The sequence below is a fragment of the Thunnus maccoyii genome, chromosome 14 (genome assembly GCF_910596095.1).
Source record: "Thunnus maccoyii chromosome 14, fThuMac1.1, whole genome shotgun sequence".
NCBI classification, from domain to species: domain Eukaryota; kingdom Metazoa; phylum Chordata; class Actinopteri; order Scombriformes; family Scombridae; genus Thunnus; species Thunnus maccoyii.
This window is the reverse complement of record NC_056546.1, coordinates 27,584,261-27,606,614: the sequence shown is the minus strand read 5'-3', so window position 1 is coordinate 27,606,614 and position 22,354 is coordinate 27,584,261. Positions and strand designations below refer to the sequence as shown.

The 22,354-nt window shown below is 40.0% G+C and overlaps 1 protein-coding gene across 3 annotated transcripts in view; it reads left to right on the top strand.

Moving 5' to 3' along the window:
• The first annotated feature begins 3,973 nt into the window (after window positions 1-3,973).
• LOC121911615 overlaps window positions 3,974-22,354 on the top strand; it is a 336,594-nt gene continuing 318,213 nt past the window's right edge. For 2 of the 3 annotated variants that reach the window (XM_042433259.1, XM_042433260.1), the window contains exons 1-3: window positions 3,974-4,184; window positions 11,414-11,492; window positions 13,571-13,638. In XM_042433259.1, the coding sequence (XP_042289193.1) occupies window positions 3,974-4,184; window positions 11,414-11,492; window positions 13,571-13,638 (358 nt within the window). Of the gene's footprint in view, window positions 4,185-11,408; window positions 11,493-13,570; window positions 13,639-22,354 lie in introns of all 3 variants that reach the window. The other variant, XM_042433261.1, reaches the window with a different exon arrangement.

The following is a 22,354-nucleotide window of genomic DNA, read 5'->3' as shown; positions in this document are numbered from 1 at the left end:
TATTATTGCGAGAAAGAACATAAGCAGGTAAGGAGACAGACTTAATAAATGTCACCACAAATGACTAGAAATTGCAAACAAGAAGGTCAAAGGTCAGAGCCAAAGTAACCAGGGATGAACTAGAAAAAGAACTACAACGACAGAGAGAAGCAAGCTTTTTTAAAATCACCCTGCATCCTTTTTTCTGGCACCTTGTTGTTGTTGTTGACACTGCTACGATCTATCAACTATCGAGTAGATTTGTGAGCAAAGTGGCAGCTTGTTATAAAGGCTGGACGGGGGGGAAAGAGCTACGATTCATCAGGCATTATGATTCTAAAGGAATTATGGTTGTGCACAAATCACCCACTTTATTTAAGCAGGGTATTTAGGAGCTTGTTTACTTCTTACTCATAAGCTTTTACCACTGTGCTACTTAAACACTGGCAGCGTGAAACTTGGGAGCATACACACACGCAGTGAGGAAGGTGCAACACAAGGGCCTCGGACTCACACACACACACGCACACATACACACAGTCTTACTCTCTCATACTTGCCCACACACACGGCTCACTTTTAGCCCTCAGGCGTCGCATTTGAGAGTTTAATTTACTTGATTAAATCATATTTGCATATGGAAATTGTTTGAAAATGATATTAATTTGTTATATTCAAAGGAGAATTACTTCCTCATATTAAAGCTAAATCAGACAAAGGCTGCGAGAGTGACAGGTGATGATATTGAACTTTTGCTCAGTGGGGGCCCGTCGGTGTAACCACGCTCTCTCTCTAACACACACACACACACACACACGCAGGAACTGTACAAATTGCATGTGATCTTTTTAGGACCACGCATGTAAATCCTCCTCTTCTTCCTCCATTTCAATAAAGACGAAGGTCATTTTTACTCAGCAGTGAGCGACAGGATTTTCCTCCACCTCGTGTGTTGTGTCCAGGTGTGTGTGACTGATGTAGCTCGGTGAGGCGCCACCGTGGGACAGATCTCCTCCTGAGCCAACTTAACTTATCAGGAACACGGACCAAAAAAATCAGGCTAATTAATTAAGAACAGTATTAGAAGTAATGGGATATTATAATATAAATTGCTACATTCTGGAACCAATTTAATCCAATTACTGGAACCCCTCATGAATATAATACCTCCAAAATCACTCCGTCAGAGTCCAAAGGGAGATGTGTCTGACTACTAAGACTGAAAGAAAAGAAAAAGGAAAAAAATCTGCTCTCTTTTAACAGCGAACAGCAGTGAAGATTTAAATGGTTGAGAGGAACTGTTAATTTGAGTAATAAAACCTAATGATGATTTTTTTTCTAATTGACATTTCGACCATTTACAACCTGAGTAGGTTTTTGTTTGAGCTCCCTTGTGTTTGATAAAGAAGAATGACTGTAAAGGCTGATTGGTGCTTTTTCTCTTAATGGCCTCTACCCAGCTTTTTTTTTTTTTTTTTTTTTTAAGAATGTCTTAAAAGAGACAAAAGAATACAATTCACCACTAGTTAAGCGGAGTGCATTTTGGAGGAGTGGATGGGATGAATTGACATTAATAATCACAGCAACTTTAGAGGCTCAGAAATCATTTGATGAGGGACAAATCCACATTACAGCATATAAAATGATACGTTGAGTGCTTTGGAGAAGATTTAGAGTTAGGTGGAAAGACTGCACCTTATGAATGGGAACAAATTGCAAAGCAGTTTAAAAGTAGAATTCCTTGTCCTCTCCCAGAACATCAAAATTTCCTTCAGTGTTTGTGATTGCCTAGAAGTGGTGAAAGAAAAGAGTAGCAATGCCACAATGTAAAAATACTCTATTACAAGAAAGAATTTTATGAAACTAGTGTATGTTATATAAAATGTACTTAAATTATTAAGTAAAAGTACTCATATGTAGGCGGCAGAGTGGCCTCTACCGTCAATAATATAACTATCAGTTATCAGTTATATCAGTTATAAGATAACTATCATTATCAGTTATATTACTGACAGTGGTGAAATGTGAAGTACATTTACATAAGGAATGCACTTAAGTAAAGTTCTGAGGTACTTGCACTTTACTTGTATCGTATTTTAGACTTTTACTCCACAACATTAAAGGAAAAGAGAGAAAACGGAAATGTTGTACTTTGTATGTATTTGTTTAGCTATAATTACTAGTTATGTAGCAAATTAAGATTTGATGATCCTCCTATGGGCGCTCTGGTTTTCTCCCACAGTCCAAAGATATTCAGGGCATGTGAAGAGGAGAGTGTATGTGCCAGCTGGTGTAAATGTAAGTGAGACTTGAGGACTGCAGACAAGCGGAGTGACCGCCTACATGGTATTCTGCCTACATGTGTTAGCCCTGTGATAGACCTGTCAGTGTATTATAGACTCAGTATCAACTAGATACTAACTGACTTTCAACAGCAGGTATGAAGTAGCTCAAAATTAAAATAGTCAAATTGTACTATATTCTCCTTATTGTCAATAAATCCCATGTTAAGAACAAAACCATCAATGTGTTCATCTCTAAATACTTTGAGTTCTCTACCCTGTCTGGAGCCCATTCATTCCCTCTGAAGATGTAAATCTTTAAAAATAACTCATTTATATAAAGTATATTGTGCAATTAAATAAAAGCTTAAATAATTTCAACAGCAGGGCACTATAGTTTTTAGCAAATACTACTCAGACAGAGATAAAAAGTGCATTTGTTGGTGACTATTTCCAACTTCACATCAATACACATTTGGTGCTCCAGTGAGTGTTTCCAGCAGCAGGATGGCGTTTGTGGGATTAAATCCAAATAAACTACTGCCCAGTTGCCCAGCGCAACAGTTTGGGTCACTTTATTGTTATTGCTTGTGCTCTATGGTACACATGAATATAATATATCTAGCTTTGGACACACAGTTCACTAACAAAGACCACGCCATTTGAACGGTATAAAAAGTAGTTTTATTTGGATTGTAGAGAGGGTTCAGGATTGGATGAGGAGTGTATGGTGGGCTGGATGGGGATCGAGGAGAGGGATGAAGGGGGTCGATTGCCGGGGGATGACAGGGAGCTGAAGGTTAGTCTGGGTTGTGTACGGTTGGATGATGGGGCCGAGGAGAGGGATGAAGGGGGTCGATGGCGTGGGGATGACAGGGACCAAATGGAATCACAAAGAGGCTGGAGCGTCTAGGAACCCGGGGGTTGAGACTCAGGGTGGGGGACATGTCTCGATGAGCTTTCTGCTTCATCATCCCCCTGTGGTTTCTAGAACAGGACAAGAAGAATTACTTATGCAGAAGTATTTACCCTAACGAGCATGTCTTTGATGGTGGGAGGAAACCGGAGTACCTGGCGAAACCCACGCGAACACGGGGAGAACATGCAAACTTCACACAGAAAGGACCTGGGACGGCCAGTGTTCGAACTCAGGACCTTCTTGCTGTGAGGCATAAGTGCTAACCACTTTGAGCCACCGTGATGCCCATTGAGAGGGGAGAGAGAGAAAAATGGGGTTTGGGGGGGGAGGGCCGTGAGAACTAAGACAAACAGGAGAGAAAGGGGTTAGACACACTTCTATAGGTATGCACGGATGATTAAATTAGTGAGGCACAGGTGATTGAATTTAGTGAGAGAGGGGCGTGGTCTGAGAGAAAAGACGGAAAAACACGACAGATCACACAGGGAGGGGGCAGGCACAGCGGAAGATACGACCTGGCCCTGCTAGAGGGCTGAAGCAGTTGGCTGCGACGTGACGTCATCGACGTGCGACGTACAGGTGTCGCTGGGCGGGGAAGCCGGAAGTAAACGGTGTGACGGCCCGGCGGCGGAAAATAAACCGGGAGAGCGGGAGGATCTGACCTGCCGGAGAGAGGGTCGATGGAAGTAGAGTCTGCATAGAGTTGGAAAGTTTGTCTTTATCATCGTTTCGTAGGAGTGAGACGACCGTGTCCTTGAGAGCTCGCCGGAGGTTTTCAAACATCCGGTTGAAGATGCTAATCGCTTGGAAAAGAGCCACGTCCGAGTGGCCATTGCGTGGATGCGTGTGGAGCGTCTGGATCCCAGCTGATCAGAAGCGCGGCGTCTGGAGGAGAAGGGTTCCATGTGGATGTGGTGGTGAAGGAGATATCTCGTTGGTACTGCTGGATCTAGTCGTGGGCGATATGTTGCCGAGGAACGTGGATCACGGAGCACAGGCGGGAGGTAAGCGTTTACGATGCAAGCGTGTCGTAGGGCGCGTGAGAACTGAGACGAACGGGAGAGAAAGGGGTTAGACACGCTTATATAGGTATGCACGGATGATTTAATTAGTGAGGCGCAGGTGATTTAATTTAGTGAGAGAGAGGGGCGTATATTAAATATTGGGTATCATCAACCTTATCCTTTAAGTACAGTTCTTGAATATACATAAGAATTGACTTAGCTAGTTCCTCTCCAAAACTCCACATCAGGTGATCCACCATCGTGACCCTCTTCCTCACCTGGGTTGAAGGCGCGGTGGACGCTGCCCGGCTTTTAGTAACCAGGCATCTTTTTCGGAATGGAAACTTAATGATGATACTGACATAAACATACAATATAGGACGTCTGGGAGGGGTTTTGTGTGAGCTGAGCTGCTGCTAACGTTTGCTTAGCTTGTTTCTCTGATAACTTGAGATCCATCCGATGACTAAAATCCTTCATCCGGTTAAAACATATACTTAAAAAAACACCAAGATCTAAAAAGTTTATCATAAAAATGTGACTTAAACTGAATAAAATTCAATTTATGACAGTTTCTGGTGGACAACCAGAATGCCGACGCGTATAATCTTTGGTAGAGGGGGTATGACGCCACTGACAGGCAACCAAAAGAAACAGACCGTTACCTTGATTAAAATTACAGATTTCTCTGGGTTTGAAAATTTGGTAGTTTAATGTACCCATGTTCAGTAAATCTAAGGGATATTACTGACTTTTTTGTAAAGTATCTTGTTATTTATGTTCTTAAATGCGTGTGGATGTGTATGCTGATGCATGTGTGTAGCCTGAAAACCATTAGAATCACTGATGCTGTCACTTATACTTTAATTTGACCCTATTGTGTCAGGAGACAATTAAACAATTTTTAGAAATCCAGATATTAACTTCTACATGCTGGGAACAAAGTGAATTTAAAACTTTTCAAAGAAGAAATGAATTTATTTCACAAAGAAAAAATAAAAACTCAGTTGCTGTTTTAATCAGCAACAAATTCAATCATGCCTTAATGCACATTCAGTTACATCATCTTTCCCTTCTTTTGTGATCAAAACGTGAGGGAAGATCTTAAACTGACACGTATGGATGTTAGTGTCAAATATTGAAAAGTATATGAAAGAGGAGCCTTGTATTCCCCGGGGGATCCTGCAGACCATGGGTGTAGATTTGGGTATGGACGGTGAGGACACGTCCCTCCCAATAGAAATGTGATGCTGGATTGTCCCTAACAATGTTTGCCAATCTCAAACAATAACTTTAACTCCATGTAATGTTAACAGTAAGATCTCTGCAGAGTTTCCAGGTTTGTTTTTTCTGCAAAACCTCGACCTGATGATCTGGCAACCCTCAACTTCAAGCTGTACACATTGTTGACCAGCAGCAGCAGCAGCAGCAGCAGCAGCAGTAGTGGAGTCAGTGAGGTGGAGAATCTGAAGCGGTTAATATTTATAGTTTAAACCTTCCAAATGTAGCAGAATTGAAAACAACTTCACTGAACAAAACTAAGATTATTTGATATTATATTTAATTTCAGGTGTTAGACCTGCTGTTAATTAAACAACTTACTGTTGTACATATTACTGTTGGTGAAAATTCCTCCCAAAATCAAATTAACACATCTGGTCCTTTTTAAAGAAGAAGCAAAATGTCAGTAACAGTTGAGCTTAATTAAAGAGAACGTTCTGTAATCAATCCAAACATTCATCTTTGACATTAGTGGCAGAAATATTCTCTCCTTTTTTCCATGAATGGCTCAGCAGCAGAGTTATTATTGCATATATGTCATTGAGACATGAACATTATTTATAAGTTAAATTAGCCAAAGCTTGTCTGACTGATCTGTTTGTGACTGTCAGGCATCATTTTATTATGAAAATCCTGTCACACAGACAGGTGAGCTCTGATGTCATAATGAAAGATCTCACCAAGTTTTTGAGATGATGTAAAGAGGTTTGAGCATCATTGTGTTGTGTCGCCCAAATCCACAAACTGCAAGAACAGGAATCTCAGGTGAGGTTTGAAAACCTTCCAGCAGTGAGTTACAGAGCAGCACATTACCTACAGGCTTCCATACATTTATTTTATTAACATTTATTGTGACAGTCAGTGATATGTTATTTTTAAATATTAATTTTGGTGTCAGATGTATAGTAAGTAGTCTGTCAATAAAATAAAATGTAAAAATCAGAGAAAAATCATGATAAAAGTCCAGTTTCAGGCAAGTCAGCAAATGCATATTCAGTAAAGTAAACATTTTGCAGTCGGGCTCTTTATGTGCGTGTGTGTGCACATGTGCCTATGAAAGAGAAAGGAGTGATAGAGAGCAAATACACATACACAGTTATTTTGGCCATCCAACAAAAAAATGTCCTACCAAAGTTAAAACCAAACCTACAGCCTTGCTGCAGACGATCACACCAAAGACCGGAGCAGAATGAATTAGGTGCTTGTTGTTGTTGTTGTTGTTGCTGCTGTTGAGCAAGAAAATCCTCAGCTCACCAGTAAAGCTATTATCTCATACTACTGAATACAATAAAATTTGAGTCAATTCAGTTTTATTGATACTCTCGCGAGCAATTTGGCAGCGTTGGTAGTCGGAGCAACGTCTCATCCCACCTTATTCACATCAACAAACAACAGATAATGCAATAACACACAATGTAATTGTAATGGTAGATGCAATGTAGAAACACTATACAGCAGTGCTGCTTTAGACATGGTTAATGTCTATATAATTGCATCTGAAATGCCTTGTCTGTCCAGTAGATTGAGTCACGTCTGCCAAAAAAGGGTGATACACACACACTTTAGTTAGGCTTGTGGTTCTAACTGAATGACTTCATGATCTGGATGTCTGATTTAAGTTCAGACAAAAAACTAAACGTCTGAAAAAACAACCCACTGTGACACTTAAAATAAATAGATAAATTCTGCTGGTTTGATTCCTAAATATTTAAGGGGTTCTGCTTCCATACCTCTGAATCGCTTCGCACATTATTTTGTAGGCAATTCAAATAGGTCTGGCACTGCGTTCATCACCAAATCTGCATCATATTCCATATGCATATAAATGAGAATAGCTTTATTAAATAGCTTTATTTTAATTTAAGGAATTTAGCTGCATTGTTATCATCATCATCGTCATCCTCAAAACTTTCGCTTCCTAGATTTTACAGAAGCAAAGTCATCATGACTGATACTGATTATGGCAAAAAACCTCTGCAGCACCTAATGACCACAGGGTAGTGACATGAATATTGGACCAGCGTCTAAGTTTGTAGGGAGGGGATGAAGATAAATAAAGGACTCAGTCAGTATAAAAACTGTAAATAAAATGATACAGCCTGAGCTGGCATTTTTAACAGAAAAAAGCCAACCGTCTGCAGGTGTAATGAAGCAGTTTCACAGCAGGCCTATACAACCCAGCAGATAAACATACTGTTAAAACCAATAACAGACATAACTTAAACCAAAGTGAAGTGCTTTCACTTCTATATTATCTCCTTATGTACAAATAAAATTGTTTATCACACTATCAGTACGTAACTAGAGCTGTTATGCTGTTATGCACATTAACACCATTATGACACAGTGCAAAAGTACTCAATTAGCAAAATAAAATAAATGAGCTGCATTTTACATCTCATTATTTTCATTCAGAGTAAACACCACAGAAATTTCCCTTTAAAAGTAGGTTCAACACTGTAATATCTCACAGCAGTAAAATGTAATAGATGTAGCTCAGACATTTCTGCACAGAACATACTCCCTCTCCCTGCAGCACCACATGTCCACTGTCTTATGCTGACTACAGGAGTTAGCTACGTTAGCTTAGCTGAACGTTACGAAAGACTAGTTAACTCACGGCACACAGGTCCCTGGATTGGTCACTCGGTCACTCTGTTTGTCTGCTGTCCTCAAGTCTCAGTTTTACACATTTATTAACTTTTTACACTAATATACACAGAGTTTCTCACTCGGTCTCGACTTTTTTGTCACCGCGTAGCGTGGGGAGGGGCGGTACTTAATGTATTTCCTCCAACAGGAACTTTTGCTATGCTATCTAACTAATGAGTTAACCTAAAATATAGGATAAAAGTGCTATATAAAATATAGCTATTTAGCCATTTAAGGGGGCCCCCTGTCTGTGAAAAACAACAACAACAACAAATTAAAAAAGAACACAGGCGCCCCCTGGTGGTTAGGGGGCCCATTGCAGTCGCTTATAATGCAAATAAGCAAAAACGGCCATAAACCAACCATGAAGACTGAAGTGAAACAAATCTCCGTCCCTTTCTGTCTCTGTTTCATGTTGTACATAGAAGCATGCAGGTACACACACACACACACACATACAAAATCACAGTCAGCCTGCTCACACACACCCAGTAATGGTTCAGTGATAAACAGGTCAGTGTTATTTAGATTTTGTTGAAAATAATCATGATAAAGAGTATTGTCGGGGAGGTCAGGGGACTTTTTCCATGGAAATTATGTAAACGAGACAGGTCTCCATCAGAGTTATTAATAATTCCTGTTAGCTTAAACCTTGGCTTATCTCTGACCTGTCTGTCACCCCCACCCCTCCCACCCCTCCCACCCCCTTCATCATCCTGTGTTTTAGTTACATCGTCACACACTCCTGTCATACTCTTGGAAATAACCAATTGTGGGACCACTGAAGTATTTCTCTACTGTTTTTTTTTGGGGGGGGGCTTGCCATCATTCTATCATCTTCCACCATTTAACAGATGAGTCTGCCCATCTCTGTGGTTATTTCCTAACTTCTGTAACATAAGCTGCTGAAAAAAGTTAAAATGGAGTTACTGGAACCTGACTAATCTGGGCAAACTGACTCCAGCAGACACGCTACAGTATTTGTCAAATCTTAGAAAATTACTCAAGTGGGCTCGGAGACGATACATGTTTGACAAAAAGCCTGTGTTACTAATAAGACAAGTGGAATTTGAAAGACATGAGTGTTGAACAGTTGCAGAGGGTCTCATGAAAGAAGCTTTTAAATTGCATTATGGGACGTGTAGGATCCAGTGTTTTTGAAGCTTTACTTCTACAAGAGACTGAAAGTCAGGATACCTCGGCCTGTGCCGCTTCATTTTTCACCATTCTTTTTTTAATCTGTCTCTCGCAAGTCCCCTAACTTTATGGAAGTGGGGATACTTAATCGCTGGAGTGCCACTTTAAGGCTTCAAACAACCCATAATGTAACACTCTTAGGCGCTCTCTGCAACACAAGAACCTGTATTCGCTCAAGTCAAACTGAACATCTGCTGATGTAAGTATGTAAATGTCTAGTCCTTGAATATTGTACACATATATAAATGTAATATTCATTGAAAAATATCTCATGGTTTAAAACGCTACATAAATTCAGAATGGTGGAGTTGAAGAACTGTGTTTAGTTGAAACTGAGATCCAGTGAAACCAGTTTGCACTCCTTTTATCATCAGTAATCCTACTCCTAACTGACCTAAATGTTCAAACTAGCCATATAAATCTGTGGTAATCAGGAGGATAGTTATCTAATATTCAAAGATAATTAATTTCATAGTTGTGAACAAGTACATTCTTTGATTCTATGTTAACTGATGTTACTTTTGTTTCCAGTGAAGTTTGCCAAACTTACACTTTGAGAGATGGTGGTTCATTTGGCTCCATGTGAGAAACTCTTAACTTAAACTCTCCTGTTTGTGATTAAAGTCATTTTTAGTGCAGGGCTTTGGCAGGAGGCAGAGAGGTGAATCTCTCTTTCAGCCGCACGCCTTTTTAATCACATCAATGCAAGCCTTTTGTTAGCGCGTACTCGTGTGAAAGGTGTACGGGTCTGTTTGTGTGTCGAATGATTACTCATGTTCACGCATAAGCTGACTCTATATGTAGCTTCACTGACAATAGCATGGGTGACTGTATGTGTACATGTGTAGCTGTGTGTTTTTAATGATGTTTTATATACGTGTGTGTGTGGGAGTGGATTTGGCCCTCTCTCTTTTGTGCTTGTGACTTTATTAAAGGTGTTTGTTCTGTCGCATGGCAGAGACACAGAGGAAGCTAAAATGGAAAGCACATAATCTGCATATTATACACATCATGTGTCAAAATATAGAAGAGTGATTTATGTGACAATCCCAATCCATGACATTTTGCTGCTTTATGGTATCAGAATGTAATGATAAATATCATTTATTATAAGCACAGCATAAAATTACCATGAGCTAGTAGCCAAATGCTGCTGAATGGTGGATTTGGTTTGTTTATCTATCAGTTCTTTCATCCCAAGGAACATTGTAAAAATATCCAATGAGACATTTAAGCTAATATTAAGTCTTAAAAATATTTATTTCCTTTATTAAAAGAAGTGTTAAAACCTGTTAATGATGGAGGTAGCCGCTTCAAATGGAAGTATTTCAAAGGTTTTCAGTAAAATATTCAGTAAAAGTCTAAAATTAGTGAAACCACAGTTAGCAGCAAGATATTTCACAAACTATTAAACTGTTGTAACGTCTCTAAACTGGCAGGTTAATGATGTACTCTCCTATTGCAGCTCTACAGTTTATGTCTCTCCTGATTATAATGTTAATCACAAGTATGAACATCCTATTTTTGATGAGAACTTTAGTGCACAAACTGTAAATCAACTCATATCAATCAACTCACTTGTCTAAAAAAAAAGAAAAGAGAGAGATACTCATTTTCAAAATAAGGGAATTCTTTGCTGGAAGACAGAAAAAAATGCAATTACAATGGGTCATTTTGTAGTTTTATACATACATGGAGTATAATTATGTCAATGTTGAGCTTTACTTGTACACTAGTGGGGCATTGGTTGGTGTTACAGGGAATTTGTCCTCCAAAATGAACAACAAAGTACAGTACAGTTTGTAACAACACAACGCAGCAGGACAACACTGTGGTGAAGGTCTGGTTAGGTTAGGTTTAGGCACAAACAGGACTTGGTTAGGGTTGTGGAAGGAGTATGGCCTGACCTGTCCATCCACCCGACCTCCTCCCTTTGCGGACTTTGTGGCTCCATAATACTGTCACCTGACTGTTTTTTTCTCCCTATATAAAGAATCACTACGCCTGCGAGAAAGTTTTGTCTTGAACATTAACATTTGTTGTTTTTCGGATATTTGCTGAAATGACTGATCGTGTCTGCTTTTTTCTTTGGAGGACAGAATCAGCCGAGAGTCATCAGCAGTCATCTGTCTTCAGAACCAGCTCTTCAGAAAATCAACGGACAAAAATCATTTTCAGGTGAGCTCCATGAGAAGTATATATGTTTTTTATTATTGATTCATTTATTTTATTATCCCTGCCCACCATAACTCCACGTGGCAACTGTGAAGCTAGAAAACTCGTATTAAACTGGGGGCCTTGATCAATCAATAAACATATCGATAATAATTTAACAACATATTCAGCAGACGGTGGGATCTTTGAACAGCTTCCTATGGAGATCATGCTACTACAATAAGCATGCTAGAGGAAAAAAAAACACCCAAACACTCAAGTCTTGATGTGCAACTATTGGAGTCAGTGGGGATGGATACATTAGTTAAAATGGAAGCAGATCTGTTATGTCAAAAATACTTGCTGCTGGTGTGGACCGCCCTCTAAGGCGGATGTATTTCATAGAGTCTGCAAAATTCTCACAACTTCACAGTCCTACACTGTGTTCCTGTGTCGACTGTAATCTGCAAACAGCAGCTTGTAGACAAATGGTCAACTCTTCCTTAGACAGCGAAAACATCACTTTTCTCCAAAGATGCTGAACCAGTTTGAAGATTGAACTTGAAAGTTAAGCAGGAAGTTTAGATAGATGTACATTTTCATCTCTCTGAGTTCTTATAAGTGAACTGAAACAAGTATTTGTTTATTTCTTTCCCAGCTTGTTTTTTTTCTCATTTTTAGAACTATTATCTTACAGTATCTTAAACTAATCACACACCTGAGTGAAATTATGCCCACCCCAGCATTTACCCTGCTTTTTTTTTTACACCCTCTTGTCTGCGGTTATCTCAGGGCCTCATGCCATACACCTCACATGCTGGACGCCCAGAAATGATGGCATGTAATTGAGCCGCTGTAATTTGTAGTGATTGACCCAGAGGGCTGGCTATTAGCAATTGTCAGCTGTAATGATAGATCCCTTTAACATTACAGAGTCACGGCCGTCCCCGGTGTCCGCACCCGCTTAACTTGTTATTTATAGATCATGTCAGGCCTGTAATAAACATAAAGCATAAAACTGCAGCTAATGTGCTGCTAATGAAATCTGGACATGAGCAACTTTATGAATTGAAATAATTCACAGGACTGTTTCAGTAGCTCTGGGTGCCTCTAACTCAGAGAAGGTTAGTGTGTGTGTGTGTGTGTGTGTGTGCGTGAAGAGTGTAGAGCTACCTTGCTCATTTGCAAGGTGTAAATGTATAGCAGAACAACCACAATGCAGTCAAAGGGAATGGAGTGTGCTGTGCTGAACTGTTACACTGCCTTTAAGTGTTTGAATAAACTATATTCAGTCCTGTTTTTTTTTTTTTTTCAAGCAAAAGTATGACCTCCATACACTTCACTTGTGTGAGGAGTGTATTATCAGGAGCTATGTTGGATCCTTGAAACCTTCTTTTCAGATTGCCATGGCTTTTCCGCTGTAAAGAGCTTTTTCACAGTGATAATGCTTAGAACTTGATGGCTGTACAGTATAGGCGGTATGTGTTCTAGAAAACGTACTAAGCAAATAACGGGTGAAAATAAAATATTCATCTCTCACCTTCAAAAACATAAAATACACAAAAAAAAAAACTTGTTGCAGCCCTGCTTACTTGTTTATTTAAATATAATCCTCCATTCTAGTGTGCATTTCCATGTGTTAACCTTAGCGCGTTTGACTGTGTGGAAGGACATTCGGTATCAGTGTTAATAGATTCAAAAGAGCAGAAACACAACACAAGAGATTTCTGCCACCATCTCTTGGAGTGGTGTTCAAAATAACGACTGTTTAAAATGAAGGAATCTATGACATGCCTCTGTTATTTGAACAACTTGTTTTGTCACTTAAAGTTAACTTTAACACGAGAGGAAAGCGGGAAGCTTTTGAGCTCTTTAAAGACCTCGCTATGGTTTTTTTTTTGGCTGATTCTATCAATAATATATCTAATGATTGTTTTTAGCACATGGAAAGTGGTTTTCCAGTTAAATACCTGTAGCCACAAAAAGCAGGGACACTTACATTACATCTGCAGTTTTTTTGATGCTCAGTATATGCGCAATATAATGCAGAACTTGCACAGCATTCATCCATCCATCCATTTTCTATACTGCTTATCCTCCAGACGGTCGTGGGGGAGCTGGAGCCCATCTCAGCTGACATTGGGCGAGAGGCGGAGTACACCCTGGACAGGTCATTTCCATAGAAATCCTTAAAATACATCCACTCATTCTGCCTCACTGAAAAATCCAGAATCTGTGAATATGTAAATATTTTGCTTGTCACAGTGTCTCCTACTTCACTGTAAAGTCTATTCTCAGTGTATGTGCACTGGAGGCTTCAAGCTTCAATATCACACTTGTGTAAGTCGCACACTGGACCACGATTGGCTCCAAACTAGTTGTGATGTCAGGAATCATGCTTGTAAGTACACGTGTTACGCTCAGATTTAAAGTGAGAGAAAATTTCCCTCATCAACATATTTGAAAACAGCCTTCTAGTGTCAAACTGCACATTCATCATTCTGCACAGTGAAACTCGAGCAGTAAAGAAACACATTTTTGAGTGGAGGAGGACTTTAAATCTTCCAACTGTAACTGACTCTCTGTACTACTATACACACTTATCAGCTGTTCCACATCAAAATAAGCATGTGGTTTGTTATGATAAAATACTGTGCTTCTCTCATTGTATTTACAGTAGTGCTATAAAAAAATTATTTAAAATTGTGTAGTTTTATCAAATAAGTTTGTGTCTACACTGACTAGCTATATACTCACAGGAGTTTCAGTTTCTCCTGAAATGTAAATTCAACATAATTTGCCCTTTGGGATGCTGGGTAATAAAAGTGGGATGCTATATATCAATATTTGAAGTTCAGAGTGATATTTAGATATTAATATACTGCTAATGTACTGCTGTATATTAATCTGGAGAAAAAAAAAAAGTTTTTTTTCTAGAAAGCCAGCTTGGACTCTTCTCTCATTAAACTGTCTGCTGCTTTTCAAAAGTTAAAAATGAGAGAAGTTGATGTGATGTTGAGTCAATTATTGGAGGTCACCCCAACTCCAGCTGCAACACTTTGAGCAGTATTCTTATCATTTTAGATACTTCCTACATATTTCTGCTTGATGCCAAGACAGGAAAATGCCTTTTTTTTTTTTTACCAATAGTTATGTTGTTTTGGTTACACAATTACACAATTTAGTAATAAACTAGTTAAGATATGTTTGTCATATCAGTCTAAACACACACAATAATGCCACAGAGTAAAACCAATGCTTTCTAATAATTTTGAGGTTGATAAAAAATAATACAAAACACTATTCCATGAACTTCCCTCAAGGTAAGCGTGGTGTTGAGTGGCTTGTGTATTTGTGTGTGTATTTTTCAGCGTGTGTTGTAAAAGCTGCTTGTTTGAGCTGCTGTCCGTGCTGTCTTGTATTTACTCTGTGTGTACGTGCTGCCATGTTTTCTGCACACATGCATACAATTGTGTGTCCATGCAGTGTGTGTGTGTTTGTGTGTGAATGTGAGTGTAAATCTCCCGCTGCCTTTCCCCCCCGTCTTATTGCTTTCTTGAGCTTCTCGGGGAGAAATCCTCTTGATTCGCCCAGTCCCCGAGGCTAGAGCCCCATACACAGCAGATGTTCCACTGAAAAGGCCATGAATGTTTAATCATTTGTGTTATTGATGCTGCCTTTTTGTTTGTTAGCAAGTGTGAGCGACGGCTAGGGTCTTATGTGTCTATTTTTGCATGTTATGCATCCATCTGTGCGTGCGTGCGTGTGTGTGTGTGTGTGTGTGTGTGTGTGTGTGTGTGTGGCAAAGAGGGATCTTAGTAAATTCTCAAACATCAGTCTTTTTCATTTCTGTTTGATTTTACCTCACATGCCCTGCAATGCATGAATAATGAAGCCTATTAAAAATGTTATTCAGGATCATGATTGAGTGTGCTGTGTCAAATATCACGTCAATGCACTCTCACAAAACAAGACAATCTGTTGTGTTTTTTTTTTTTTGTCAAACATAAAGTTAAACCCTACTTTCCGTGATCATGGATGAACAAACTGGCTCTGTATCTAAACTGTGATTTGTTGGACTTAAAGCTGCTGTTTTAGTATTTGAGCTGACAGCCAGATTTGATCATAATTAGACAGCATGCCGTGGGCTTTGATTGGCACGGTAATTGGATTGTCATTGGGGCTGAAAAGCTATTATCTTTGGATCATGCCCCATGAAATTTGTTGGAAAAACTTCTGTGGCCGTCATTAAGTCGGCCATCTTGGGGGCCTTTGCAAATGAGCTTTTTTTTTTTTTTTTTTTTTGGTGAAGGAAGAGAGAGCGAAAAGAAGGGAGGGGGGAAAAAAGAGAAAAGGTACCTGTGCACCGCTGGGACCCTTAGATCCGCCGAATCGCGGTGAAGACAATCTGGGCTGGGTTATTGCCCATCGCTCTCGCCCACTCACCAGTAACGGGGGTGGCAGTGGGGCTGGGGGGGAGTATGTGTGTGTGTTTGGGGGAGGGGGGGGGGGCTGCGAGTGAAGGAATGGGATAATGAGTGAGAGGTGAGCATGGAAGGAAAGCGAGGGAGGGGGGCGATAGGAGGAAAAGGGGAAACTGCAGGGTAGCTTTTCATTTGCAATTGTTTATGTAAAGCATCAGGTGCGATGCCCATTTTAGGGGAATAAGCAGCAATACAGAGTAATGAAAATGAGAATTGAGATATGAGATGTGAAATAGGTGGCATTCCTCAAAGCCATTGGACAATTCAGTCAACTTGCAGACCTTTGAAAAGTGAAAACATCCACAAAGATATTCTACTTTCAGCCTTTCTCTTTCTCCGTTAGTTTCCCTGCACTCTATTACACTGACAGGGCTGTAGACAGGATTTTAGGAATACTGAGGTTATGAGTTTAAGTCCCCCTCACCCCCTCACCCCATCCCATAGAACCCTTAGGCCTTCACGTCTGAAACAACAATCATAAATCAGTGACAAAATGTACTATATATTGCTGGAGAAATTAGAAAACAAATGAAATAATCCACCTTGCTTTCCTTTACTGGCTGCTCCGTGGCCAAGTAAGCACACTTAAACAACTTAAACAGCTGAACAACCTTTATAACCTTTATATACTGTGCAACGAAAGACGTTTGGCTTCTAGATGAGTGAGGTGTAACATATGAGTCATGATCTGACAAAATATCAAACCACTTGAGGTTGCCCAAACAAAAGGAAGTTGACGTAGCTGTGGATTAAGCTGTGGATCAAGCTAACGTTAGCTAAGAGCTACCGTTAAATAGTTAACTTTGCATAAAAACTAATTAGATGGAAAAAAAAACATGATGTCAATGAGCTCTAGGCACAGTGTGGTAGAGTTCTTTCTATCCAGATTTGTTAGCCTAAATGTTGTCTTTTAGAGTCAATAAACCATCTGCTGGGTCAGCGTTAGTTATCTGTCATTGTTGCGTGGTCAGTTGTATAACACTGCCATTGTCCCTAATAGGGATGTGCAGAGGGCCCAGTATTTGTATTTGTATCTGTATTTGTTGAGGCAGCAAAATTATTCGTATTTGTGTTCGAATAAAAGTGGAAATAGGTTTAAAAATCCTGTGTTTGTTTTTATTATGCTTTTAGTTTTAGAAAATTAAAGTGTTACAATAAGTATTCATGAAGTGATCCCTTGGGAGCACTTCATTTGTGTCTTTAGTTCAGCTTTATCTCTGGGGAACACCCCCAACTCCAGGAGTGATGTCAAAATTAGGAAATGTGCGTCATGTAGCAGGTGGATGTGACTCCCCTCGTTGAGACCTGCTGATAGACATAACAGTGGAACAGAGGAGAAAGACTGAGATAGCGATATAACCGACCTGTGCGCTGGTATTTAACGTTTTTTTTTTCTTTTCCGAAAACAAATAATTTTTAAAATATTTGTATGAAACAAATATTTGTAAAAAACCCACTATTTGTGCTTTGCCGAATAACGCATTTGTATTCGGGCACACCTATAGTCCCTAATGTTATAATGACTTGTTTAGTAATCAAACACTTCAAGACTTGGGCTTGACTGGGGACTTGCTGGTCTTATCTTTGAACTCTCCTGTCTTCATTTAGGACTAGATTCAGAACTAGTGTCAGTAAAGCCTTGAGACTTTCGGGACTTGCAAAGCAATAGCTATGACCCACATCTGTTTGTAGCTGTCAAAGAAAATCCCATTGTTGCTGGCTGGATCTGATCTAAATTGAATAATACCACCTTTATATTTCAGTGTTTATGAGTGTGTGTACGTGTGTGTGTACACCTCTGTCTCCATGCCTCAGGCAAATGGCTCCCAAATTGACATTCGCACCCTTCAAGGCCAATTCCACTGCTGTAAACCCTCCTGGGGCCAAGAGGTGACAACACGGCAGCACCACACACTGTTCGCACACAGAAAAATGATGACATTAATATACTTGAATACAACACTGTGTCATGCATTAGGGAGCATTATGTTATGCCCTTTCTTACATAAAACTCAGGGTGTGTGTGTGTGTGTGTGTGTTGCAAATGTAGTACCTCTGGCTTATGATACAGGATTTCTGCACACATACCAGCATATTTTGCATATATGGATGCATGGCGTATGCAAGATAATGAATGTGGCTTTACATCATATCTGAAAGGTGTAATATAGCTGTGTAGCCGGGAAATGTTTTGTCCTGCTGATAGCAGCTCCCTCTGTGTTTCTCTCTCTCTTTCATTGTGTCTGTGGGTGAAAGTTTCCATGCAGGCACTGTTGATCATGGCCTATCAAGTGTCATCTGATTTGCATTCAGTGGACGCGTCATTATTCACAACATTTGATGTCCACAAAAACACATTAGACCTCTCTGTTTCGGTGCCGAGTGGCGTTGGCCACGACCGCCCAGACATCATTTGCGCGCCCAAATAGTCCAAATGTAAATTGATATGTAAGAAAATGCCCCATTAACTTTTTCATTAATGGTTATAATGCATTCTGAGTGTCATCCGCGGGGCGGTGCGCTTCCCTGAGCATGGCCACGCACACATGTGCAACACGCGCACACACACGCGCACACACACACACACACACACATAAACAACACAGAGCCACAAAGACGCACACACACACACACGCAAATACGCAAATGCACCCTGATAAATCATACAGGAAATACTGAAACAGTGAAAGAAAGTAATCCACACACACATTTATCTGTACATATTGAGTACAATTTCAAATGAAAAAACATTTCTATCTGTTTCCTTTTAATGCCGTTTTACTTTAATTGGACCATTATTGAACCTTTACCAATTCATACCGCCAGATGTGTTCACAGCTGTTTGAATAGACATCATGGGGCTCATGTTGGCTTTATTTTCCACCACTTTTCACTGATGTTGAAAACATGCGGCTCTGAGTGTGAAGTGACTCAACCTTAATGCGCACTGTACATACTGTCAGGTGTTCACAGGGCCGGCGTACATGTCAATGTGGAGATGATTCACTTGTGTTCCGGGCTGTGTGCAGTGTCTGTCCTAATGCACTTCACACAAGCTGTAAGTATCTGCTGCTCAGGTCAGCAGCAGCTCTGCGGACCGCCTTGTATCAATATTTGCTCTCTTGATCGCTCTCATTTTCTCTCTCCATCTCTGTTAGGACGTCTTTCTCTTTTGTCTCGTTCTTCATGTCTTACTGACTCCCAGAACCCTGTCAGTGTGGTGCAGAGTGCTGCAATAGAAACAGGGCTGTACCATTCAGACACAAAGGTCATGCCCTCTGTATTGTCGAGGATTTTACACAACCTGAAGAGGGGTTTACTTTATACAGTTAGGCACAAATTACACATTTGTTTTATATTTATTATTTCCACTTCTATACAATATCTTTAAAGCTGCATTTATTGAATTTTTGGCAACTTTTGGGAGTAGAGCAAGCTGAAAACACAACATCTGACATATTATCACCTTGTAAATGGCAAATTATAATAAATATGGCAAACTAGTTAGCAAACAGTTGCCTATTTACATATCTACTGCAACTAATATGGAGCAACATAAACTTTCATTTGGAGTCATGTTTGTGTCCATCTAACATATTTAAGTCCAACATTCACTCTCCTTTTAGCTCTGTTTTTGGTCTCCACCAACTCCTGAGAAAAATCTATTTCTCTTCAGCTGCCAAATGCTCCACTATGTTCACTAGCAAGTCACTAACTTTGTCGAAGTATGTACAGCGGGTTTATCAGAACTTTTTAGTTGAAGCAGATGGCTGTTGCTGCTGGAACCAAGATTGATGACAGTGGAGTTTGGAGTGGCTACTTTGTTGTATTTTCCCTTTGGTTCAGTTTGGTTTCACATGGCAAAATTTCAAGCAAACCAAAATGTATCAACAAAAGCCATGTGGGAGCTGTCACTCATTGGTCATTTTTTCTGTTGGGTTAGCTACCCAAAATGGACCATCATCAGCAGAACTGGCATTTCTTCATAATTGCGGTCATTGTTTGGGCCATATACCAAGCCAAAATATGCAAGCAGAATGGCACATTTGAATGCACTCCAAGGCAACATCTAGAGAACAATGTGTTGCTTCACTTTTCGCAAAGAAGACGTGCTGCCTTCAGTCGGCTGAAGAGGAGAAGGGAGCACATATTGAGCACATACTTGTCCATACTAATGTGACAATAATAACATAATGCACAGCACAGCTGGCTACGGGAGTTGGTTTAATCCAAAAAATGTGCAATGCTTCCTGCAGTTGGGTTGGATAGAGGTCATGTTCATATCATAAATGAACCAGACTTCCAGAGTTCCAGACCACCTCTTCAACAAGGTCTCGGTCCACACCCGAGTGAGATTGCTGTGTTCACACCTGCCCAAACAAACTGCTTAAAGGTGGTAAACGTTCCAGGGTTCGATTCAACTGAACTAAACAAGGCAGGTGTGAAAACGGCCTTAGACCCCAGAACTCAGTATTTCCAAAATCCTGGGCATGACCCTCAATAGAATAATTTATATTTCCAGATCACTAAAAATGACATTGAAGTCAAAGGAATTTGGTGAGTTAGCAATATGTTTCCCTCTTTCATCTCCTTCAACCTCAAATACCTACCACCTGTGCTTCCCTTGTTTTATTCACCCCCCCCCCCCCCCCAAACACACACACACACACAAACACACCCACACCCCCACCAGCAGTCACTGCAAGAGTTAATACGTCTATTGTTCAGCCAGCACGTCAAGCACTTATCCCTGAGTGTTTTCAGGCTGCTGAAGGGAAAGAATTAAAGGTGAGTGTGTAAAGCACACATACACACACACACACACATACACACACACGCAGATTGCTAGGCTGCAAAACCATGGCAACATTTACGGGATCAAGCCTGAGTGGCAACTGTGAGAGCTGAGTTTACTCTGGTGTTTGTGTATGAACATGTTGAAGCATGGAGACTGTAGATAACTTAGCACAATAACTAAGTTGGCCACGGAGCAGAGGAAAACAATAGTGCAGATAATACAGAGGAGCCCGCCACACACTTAGATCCATGAATGCTTCACGTGTTGCACCAAGTCACAATCCACTCAGACTGTTATGCTGAGCATCATGGGAAAATGCTGTGGTGAATAAGAAAACAAAACAAAAAGATTTAATAAGTTTTGTCTTTCAGTTGCCTCAGAACTGTCAAAGTTTGACAATGATTTTTCTCCTGTTTTGTTCTTGTTAAATGATGATACCAGTGTTGTAGTCGAGTCAGGACAAAAATCAGGACTTGACTCGGACTTGAGACTGAGTCCTGGACTAGAGTACTACAACACTGGATGATTCAGCTGTTACTCTGCATTGTGTCATATGATGGAGTCTTACTGAGACTTTTGAAAAATAACGTCAAACTATTTTAAGTTGTAAGAAAAAAACAGTATAAAAATCTTGTATTATTCGCTTTCTTGAAACATTACAACTTAAATCTCAAAATACTTCAACTTTATTTTCACAATTTTTTTTTTGCACAGTGTGAAATGAATACACTCTCTCAATATGTTACAATGTTATACCCTACTGGACATCCTAAGTTTTGAGAGCTCCATCGTTAGAATAAATTATGCAAAAAAAAATCATATTAACCTCCTTAGACAACGCCAAAGACATCCTACAAGGTATTGTAATATTAATTATGCTGACATATTTTTAAAGGTGGTTTTTAAGATGTGTATATTTATGTATAAGCGTGTGTGTCTGCTTTGTATGTATTAATAAAAGTTGATCACGACACGTTTTGTGGGAAGGAGAGACAGTGATTTTCTCTTGATTCAGCCTTGAAAATATGAAAATCAAGAGGATTCAACAACAATAACAACACGCTAATGAGTGATGATTGTCTGTCAGCTATCAGTCAGTGTATGTGAACCTCAGCAGGTGTGGCACTCATTACAGAAACAAACAGCTGTTTTCAGTTGTTTTTTCCTGTTTCCTGTTTTTTTTTCTCATGACATCTAGGACTGATGAATGAAAAATGACAAGCCTTCCATGTTTTCTTGCTTTTTTGTCCGCCCACTCCCTCTTTACCCTGCCTATTAGATTTACTGTTGAAGAGTGAAGACATTAGCAGAAAAATGCAACAGATAATGTGGACGTTTCATGCATAAGCTGCGATATGAGCGATGTATTAATGGGGGGAAATTATTGTGCATTCAATTATGGCACAATGCCTTCCAGAGATGTTTGTGTGATTTGGCCGCGGCCTGCCACGGCGGGGGTCCCCCTCCCTGACTGATGAGCGCCCTAATCTGCTAATCTCACCAACTGGGGTGGATGGGTAGGAGAGCCGTTCCGAGCCAAACGCCTCGACTCGCCGCCCGCTAACGGTGGCCAATAAAATTAAAGAGCTGGTGCGTGTCTGGGC